The 8,790-nt window shown below is 46.0% G+C and overlaps 1 protein-coding gene across 2 annotated transcripts; it reads left to right on the top strand.

Annotated features, from left to right (window-relative positions):
- Positions 1-3,486: 3,486 nt before the first annotated feature.
- On the top strand, positions 3,487-8,378 carry LOC141017327 (uncharacterized). Of its 2 annotated transcripts, none has more exons than XM_073491999.1 (8): positions 3,487-3,575; positions 4,100-4,623; positions 5,739-6,378; positions 6,486-6,546; positions 6,658-6,768; positions 6,881-7,014; positions 7,802-7,925; positions 8,077-8,378. In XM_073491999.1, the coding sequence occupies exons 2-8, from the start codon at positions 4,147-4,149 to the stop codon at positions 8,228-8,230; spliced, it is 1,701 nt and encodes a 566-aa protein (XP_073348100.1). In that variant the 5' UTR covers positions 3,487-3,575; positions 4,100-4,146; the 3' UTR covers positions 8,231-8,378. The 2 variants fall into 2 exon arrangements, with proteins under 2 accessions (XP_073348100.1, XP_073348099.1); XM_073491998.1 differs by having other exon boundaries at positions 6,655-6,768.
- The last annotated feature ends 412 nt before the right edge of the window (positions 8,379-8,790 follow it).

Here is an 8,790-nt window from a genome sequence, read left to right as displayed (position 1 = left end):
TGCCACGGTGATATGTGGTGTTTGGGTCACATGGGCACCGTAGTAGGTTACAATAGGGGCTGAATCACCTGCACTGGGGGAGGAGAGAGGCGAGTTAGGTAGCCGTAATTTTTGTTGACCACCTTTGTTCAAGTTTAATTGTTTTGATACACGTTTTCCATCTGATATGCATGTGTAATCTAAAAGCCGCTGTAGTAGCTCTTTTGTTATTAAATACACTGAAACTCACCTGGACTCAGCATGCTTCTCTGTATTGGCAGCAGCGTGTCATACAAATATACAGGACTTTTTCTCTACCTCTCAAGCGACTTTAAGGGATTGGAAAGCCGCAACAATCACTGACGATGATCACTGATGATCACTGACGATGATCACTGATGATGATCACTGACGATGATCACTGATGATGATCACTGACGATGATCACTGATGATCACTGACGATGATCACTGATGATGATCACTGACGATGATCACTGATGATGATCACTGACGATGATCACTGACGATGATCACTGACGATGATCACTGATGATCACTGATGATGATCACTGATGATCACTGATGATCACTGACGATGATCACTGATGATGATCACTGACGATGATCACTGACGATGATCACTGACGATCACTGATGATCACTGACAACGATCACTGATGATCACTGATGATCACTGACAACGATCACTGATGATCACTGACAACGATCACTGATGATCACTGACGATGATCACTGACTGATGATCACTGATGATGATCACTGATGGTCACTGATGATGATCACTGACGACGATCACTGATGATGATAAGGTGCTCCTCATCGGCTCATAAAGTCATAACGTCTCCCAGTTTGTGAGCAGGAAGCTGCGTTCAAAGACACAAAACAACAACCACAAAGAAAACAAGACCATCTGTCTGTCACTGGAAACATGATGAAGAGGAGCATCATCATCATCATGTTCCTGTGTGACATCATCACGTTCCTGTGCGACATCATCATGTTTAAACAGTGTCTGTCACACCTTCAGCCCCTCCTGATGACTCCTCTGATATCTTGTGTCGTCAGGTTGTTTCTCAGAGCTGCTGTCGTGGAAACGAGACAAACTGGTCTGAGATCAGCCCTCCAGCTGTTTGAACTGGTTTCAGAGAGAAACTAGGTCTAACTGGTTCCATCAGTGAACCAGTTCTCCTGTTTGTCCGTGGATCAGGCCTGGTTTCTGTATTTATCACTAATTGTACCATGCTGATGTGTGAACAGCACAGTATAGCACTACAGGACATCGTAGTGTATGATGTCACAAAGTCTCACCAGACCTGTGTGTTGTTGTTGTTGTGAGATCCAAGATGGTGGAACAGCACCAGTGGTGTCAGTTTTTTATCTTTTTGTCTCTTATTTAGTTTTCTTGTCTGCAGCAAACCGAATCATCACAAGCAGACGTGTCACTGAGGGAAAAGTCCACAGAACCAACATCTGGTTCAACACAGTGAGAACTGCTGGAGAGATGATGTCTGAACATAAAACTGACTGATTGTCATTGATCTGATGACTGTAAACATTCAGCAATAAGCTGTTGGGGAGGCTGAGAATACACATACACAGTAAATAATTCCTTCAGTTTACTGCAGGTTCTCGAGACGAGACCAGTTCAACAATAAACTTGTTTACTCAGTCTGAAGAACAAACAAACAACTTTATGCTGAATTTGAATCTAAAGAAAAATCTCATCCAATCCGTGATTTACAGAAAGCGCACTGGGTCGATGTTTCCTGATTTTGCTGTGTCATAATAAAAGCTTTTAAATATGTTAATAACAGACTTTTATTGTGACGAATTTAGAGGAAATGAATGAGTTTGTCAATAAATTAGCATAGCTTCGTTAGGAGCTCCTCCATTTGTGCTGCAGGGAGGAGGAGTGCTTACAGACACGTCATCAGATACTGACACACCTTCCAGCTGATAGCCCGTCGTCATGGAGACATTCAGTTGGACAGTGGGACCTCAGCAGCCGAGTGAATTCCGATGTTTTGCCATGAAACAGGAAGTTGTTGTAACTTGATTGTAGATGATCCAATCTGCCCCAAATTTCACATGTTTGTGTCCCGGTCTGAAGACGACGCCTGCTGGTGACAGGAAGTGAGCCTTGTGTTACAATCATTTGATCTGTGTGGAACAGTGGCCGTGCTACAGTGGAACTGGAACATTATGTGTGATTAGTAACTGTTCTCTGGCCACAAAGTGAACACAGGAAGTCAAAGTGTGTCCACAACACATGATGATTCAGAGCCGTGTCGACCGCTTGTTGTTTGTTCTTAAAACAAAGTTCAGTAAGTACTGCAGTTTAGCTCCTAGTCTGTATTCAAGTACTGCAGTTTAGCTCCTAGTCTGTATTCAAGTACTGCAGTTTAGCTCCCAGTCTGTATTCAAGTACTGCAGTTTAGCTCCCAGTCTGTACTTGTTGAGTTATTTGTACTTTACTGGAGTAATTCCATGTTATGCTTCTTACACTTCAGCTCCACATTTATCTGACTGTGTTAGTTACGTTTAGAACAATGATTTAAAAAAACTTTTCTGGGGAAAACCTCACAAAGTCAGAGTTAGCCTGCACACACACACACACACACACACAACACTATTTGTCTCGGGGAAGTTAAGTTAAGGCACGTGGAGTAGATGTACACAAACAAGTCAGTTCTAGTACAAATCAAATAAAGATAGAATAAAATAAACTAAATTTTTTTTATTTATTTATTTTTTTTATTTATTTATTTATTATACTGTTTTAATCCCACAAGGGGAAATTCTTTTTATCACTCACGTTATACATGCATGCACACCCACACACACACACAGTGTATAGAGGAGAACGAGTGAATGGGCAGCCATCTGCAACGGCGCCCAAATAAACTAAACAAGATGTTTACAGTGAGGTGGGTTGTGCATGAAAATTAACTAAGTCATTAACTCGGAGATGACGTCTGTTTTTATTTATTTTTGTTTTTGTTTTGATGACCTCGTGCTCAGTCTGTAAAAGTTTGTATATCAATTGTATATATATAAATATCGGTACTGGGAAAACAACAAAAACAACAACAATAACAACAACAACTCACCGCCAGGTGGCTCAGCTCACACATCAGTCTTTTCATCTTCGTCAGTAAACAATAATTAATTATTTCAGCACCTTGATTCATAATTTAAAGTTGTTTCCACGTTAATTCAGCATCTCTGAGCTTCTTCTTCTCCTCCAGGTGGCGGCAGAGGCGAAAAGGAGGAAGAGCAGCGATGAAGAAGAAAGGAGATTATGGTGGAGGGGTCCGCCACACAAAGAGCTGTCCAGAGGTTTGTAATGAGCTGAAGGAGCAGTAATGACTGAGGGACACAGACAGACAGACAGACAGGTCCGACATGATGATACACACTCTGCACAGCAGGTGGCGCTGTAAACCTAGAAGCTGAAGCTGAAGCTGAAGCTGAAGAAGAAGAAGAAGAAGAAGCTGAAGAAGAAGAAGAAGAAGAAGAAGAAGAAGAAGAAGTAAACAGACAGCAGACGTGTGTCGGCAGCAGCAGCAGCAGGTGAGTTTCAGGTGACTCTTTAATATCGAACCTGTTTGAATGATTATAATTAATAAACATGTTCAAACATGTCGGCGTCATCAGAGACATGACGCAGCAGCGGCTCCGTTAGATTCTCTGTTAGCACTGTTAGCTTTCTCTGTTAGCACTGTTAGCTTTCTCTGTTAGCACTGTTAGCTCTCTCTGTTAGCACTGTTAGCTCTCTCTGTTAGCACTGTTAGCTCACTGCTAGCATGCGCACGTTAGCCCGTTATTGATGTTCTTTCATTGATCGCTCATTTGTGCACCTGTTCTTACAAACAGGTGTCGCTTTAATCCAAACACACAAACATTGAGATGACTGTGAGTAACTTAACAAAACTACGGAAGCCTGATGAATTCAGTTCAGATAATGTCTTGCTAAGAACAGAAGTGGAGGGTGAACATGATTTATTTAGTAATATTTTGATAATTTTCAGAACATGTTAAGAAACAAAAACATTTAGTGGAGTGTGTGTAACGTTTTTGTGGTAATCTGATTACAGTTTGCTGTTGTGGGCGTGGTTTCCTGTTTGCAGTCCTCTGTGATGCCATGGTGATGTCGTCAGTTAGGCAGCGGTACCGTGACGTCAGTCCCGTGACGCTGCAGGTGTTGGGCGGGGCTGTGAGCTCCAGTCTGTACTGTGGGGAGGTGGAGGGGCTGTCGGGGGGGCTGGTGGAGTCCTTCCTGGTGGAGTTTTATCGCTGTAAACTCTGTCAGTTCACCTGCGGCCTGAAGGCCTCCATCAGCAGCCACCTGCTGCACAGGCACCGCCCCCCCACCCTCGCATACCTGGGTGGGGCCAACCGAGCAGTCAGGGCTGAGGACAGAGAGCAGGCGGGGCTCCAGAGGGGGGCGTCGGCCTACCAGCTGGACCAGAACGGAGAGTCGAAGCAGGGCGACGAGGACGAGGACGAGGACGAGGACGAGGACGAGGACTTCCTGCTCTACAACATGCTGGACAACATGAGCCCGCCCACATGTGACATCAGCAGCGAGGGGGGGCTGCAGGTCGCACACACCTGTGAGGTGACACACCTGACACACACACACACACACACACACACACACAGATTTTCATTATAAAACAGAAGCAATCTTTGTTCAGACAAACACACCTGAAAGCACACGACATGACCGTCAGGCTGTAAACAGGATCTGAGGACAAATATTTATTGATTAGTATGAAGAGATGTTATTTTAATAAACATGTGAATCTAAATGTTAGTTTGTCAGATCGTACCACCTACTCAACTAACGTTCTCTGTGAAGCAAGGAGAAGAAGAAGAAGGCGGAGGAGGAGGAGGAGGAGGAGGCGGTGGAGGAGGAGAAGAAGAAGGAGAAGGAGGAGAAGGAGAAGTGGTTACAACAGGCAGAATGATCACTCTGTCTGACTGATGTACATCACATGTGTGTCCTCTGTCTGTGACACTAACAGCTGTGAGTCTGACTCAAAGTCAGAATTCACACCTGCTGTCATCATTCATCCTGAGTAATCTGATTACAGTCTATCAATTCACAGCTACATTTACCTGCGTCTGAGTGACCACCATGATCTGATGTCACTTCCTGTCCATCACTGGGACAAACAGACATAAAGAAGAATTAGTCAGAGACAGTGTCTCCAACTCAACAACTCACTAAACTGAGACATTTGTTAAGGGAGTCTGGTGATGTGGTGGTTACTAGTTCATTGGTTGGATCAGTTTAACAGTGTGTCACAAACAGCTGCTGCTGACAAACATGTCATTACATCACAGTGAAGCACCTGGAGATCAGACAGAGTGATCACTCTGCCGGTTGTTGGGACTATCTCCTCCTCCTCCTCCTCCGCCTCCTTCTTCGTCTCCTTGTTTCACAGAGGACATTAGTTTTGTAGGCGGTCCTTCAGTGTGGCCTAGACCACCTCTGAATGTAGTCTTAGTGATTGGATCTCAGACTTAGAGGTCAGTCAGGATGGATGTTGATACATGTCCTCCATCCTGCTGCTGATGCACACGTCAGCTCTGATAAATCCGAAGGAGTGAGACCTCTTGTGGTCTGAATGTGAACAGAGAGCTGCTGCTCCACACTGATGCTCACATGTTGAAGTCCTGTAGATGAAGATGTTCATAGTCATCCTGGAGGTGTTTCTGTGTGTGCAGGTGAGCACTCTGTTCGAGGAGGAGGAGGAGTCCTCCATCTTCCCTCTGAAGGAACCATCATTGGATCTGTCCTGTCCTATCAGCAGCCCCGCCACCCAGGAGGAGATGGCACAGTCTGCTCACCTCATGTCTCTGGGACTGTGTCGCATCTCGGCCCCCAAACCTCCTCCTCCTCTGCCTCCTCCTGCTTCTGCTCCTCCTCCTCATCCCAGCACCTCCCAACCTGTCCTCCCTCCCCCTGACGATTCCCCCATCCTGTCTCAGTCCAGCAGCCTGAAGCAGAGCGAGACTTTCCCCTCCAGGCTGCTGTGTCTCCTGTGTCCCCTGACGCTGCCGACCAGGCGGCTGCTGGATGTTCACGTCCGGTCCCACCGGGCGTCCGGCGGGTTCGGCTGCGTCTGCTGCAGCTGGACGGCCGACAGCTGGGAGGAGCTGGAGCCTCACTGGAGGAGCCACAGCAGCAGCAGCAGGAGGAGGAGGAGGAGGAGGAGGAATAGGAGGAGGAGGGAGGAGCAGGAGGAACAGGAGAAGAAGAAGAAGAAGAAGAAGAAGGAGGCAGCATCGAGGCCGTTCAGCTGTCGAAACGTTCAGCAACACACACACAACGCCTGTGATCAGCGTCAGCACGGCAACCTCTCAGGTCAGATTACCTCCAGCTGAACTTTAAACGAAGAAGAAACAAGAAAATAATCACAGGGATGATGATGATGATGATGATGATGATGATGATGATGATGTTTCCTGCAGACAGGTGGAGGCGCCGGCTGATTGGACGAGCAGGAGGGAAGGACGCAGACCGCACAGACAGGTAGACGGCTGAATGTCCTAACAAGACTTTTATTTTGGAAATTTTATATGTGTGTGTGTGTGTGTGTGTGTGTGTGTGTGTGTGTGTGTGTGTGTGTGTGTGGAGCAGCAGGTGTGAGGCTGGTTCACTGCAGGTCATCACAGATATGCAGAAGAAAACAAGACAACAGAAAACAGAAGAAGAAGAAGAGAAGGAGGGCTTCTGCTGCTCTCTGTGTCACAGGTAACTTCACTACCCACAATCCCTCACTGCACAGGTGTCAGAGGGCTTCAGGACAAACTGAACACGACAGGACTGTGATTGGCTGCTTTAACTGTGATGTTTGTCTTTACAGGAAGTTCTCCACCAAACTGACTCTGAAGCGCCACCTGGGCATCCACGGAGGAGAGAAACCGTTCACCTGTCCACACTGTTCCTACAGCAGCAGACTGAAGGCCTCACTGCTGCAACACCTGAGGACACACACAGGTAACACACACCTGAGAACACACACGGGTAACACACACAGCTGAGAACACACACACCTGAGAACACACACAGCTGAGAACACACACAGCTGAGAACACACACACCTGAGAACACACACGGGTAACACACACAGCTGAGAACACACACACCTGAGAACACACACACCTGAGAACACACACACCTGAGAACACACACAGCTGAGAACACACACAGGTAACACACACCTGAGAACACACACAGCTGAGAACACAAACAGCTGAGAACACACACAGCTGAGAACACAAACAGCTGAGAACACACACAGCTGAGAACACACACACCTGAGAACACACACACCTGAGAACACACACACCTGAGAACACACACAGCTGAGAACACACACAGGTAACACACACCTGAGAACACACACAGCTAAGAACACACACAGCTGAGAACACACACAGGTAACGCACACACCTGAGAACGCACACACCTGAGAACACAAACAGGTAACACACACTTGAGAACACACACAGGTAACACACACAGCTGAGAACACACACAGCTAAGAACACACACACCTGAGAACACACACAGTTGAGAATACACACAGGTAACACACACCTGAGAACACACACAGTTAAGAACACACACAGCTGAGAACACACACAGTTAAGAACACACACAGCTGAGAACACACACAGGTAACGCACACACCTGAGAACGAACACACCTGAGAACACAAACAGGTAACACACACCTGAGAACACACACAGGTAACAGCTGACTGTATGTTGTGTGTGTCCAGGTGAGAAGCCGTACAGGTGTGCTCAGTGTCCGTATGCTTCTATAGACCGCAGCTCTCTGCTCAGACACAGCAGAACTCACAGTCAGGAGAAACCATACAGGTGTCAACACTGCGACTACTGCAGGTAACACACCTGACACACATACACACACACGCCTGTCTCTGCTCTGATTGGCTCATGCTTTGTCTGTTTCTTCTCTGATTGGTTATGGTCTGGTGCCGAGTTGTTTGGTTGCCGTGGCGACTTTAATTTCCTGTATTTCTTTCTATCTCAGTATCCAGAAGAAGAGTTTGGACCTTCACGCTCGCCGTCATCACACTGGCGAGGTGTTTCCATGCCAACAGTGCGAGTACTCGAGTCCAGACCGTCAGCTGCTGCTGAGACACATCCGCAGACACCACGCCCCATCCCAGCACGCCACACTGTGACCTCACAGGTGATCAGACGCCCTGATTGGACTTTTAGCTGGTGGGCCAGTCCACTTTGTCCAGTTTGATGATGTCACACTGTTTGTTATTGATATCTGCTGGTTGGATTTTTCTAATTAAAGTTTTAAAAAAAAGTGATGAAATTAAATGACTTTTGTGTTTTTCAGATGAGTCAGAATGTTTCGGTCCACAACCCTTAAAAATCCTGAATCAACTCTGAATCAACCCTTAAAAATCCTGAATCAACTCTGAATCAACCCTTAAAAATCCTGAATCAACTCTGAATCAACCCTTAAAAATCCTGAATCAACTCTGAATCAACCCTTAAAATCCCTGAATCAACCCTTAAAATCCCTGAATCAACCCTTAAAATCCCTGAATCAACTCTGAATCAACCCTTAAAAATCCTGAATCAACTCTGAATCAACCCTTAAAATCCCTGAATCAACTCTGAATCAACCCTTAAAATCCCTGAATCAACCCTTAAAAACCCTGAATCAACTCTGAATCAACCCTTAAAAACCCTGAATCAACCCTTAAAAATCCTGAATCAACCCTGA

This window comes from Pagrus major, chromosome 21 (assembly GCF_040436345.1).
Source record: "Pagrus major chromosome 21, Pma_NU_1.0".
In the NCBI taxonomy this organism is placed as follows: domain Eukaryota; kingdom Metazoa; phylum Chordata; class Actinopteri; order Spariformes; family Sparidae; genus Pagrus; species Pagrus major.
Note: the sequence above shows the minus strand (reverse complement) of the source record. Positions and strands in the feature narration are given on the sequence as shown.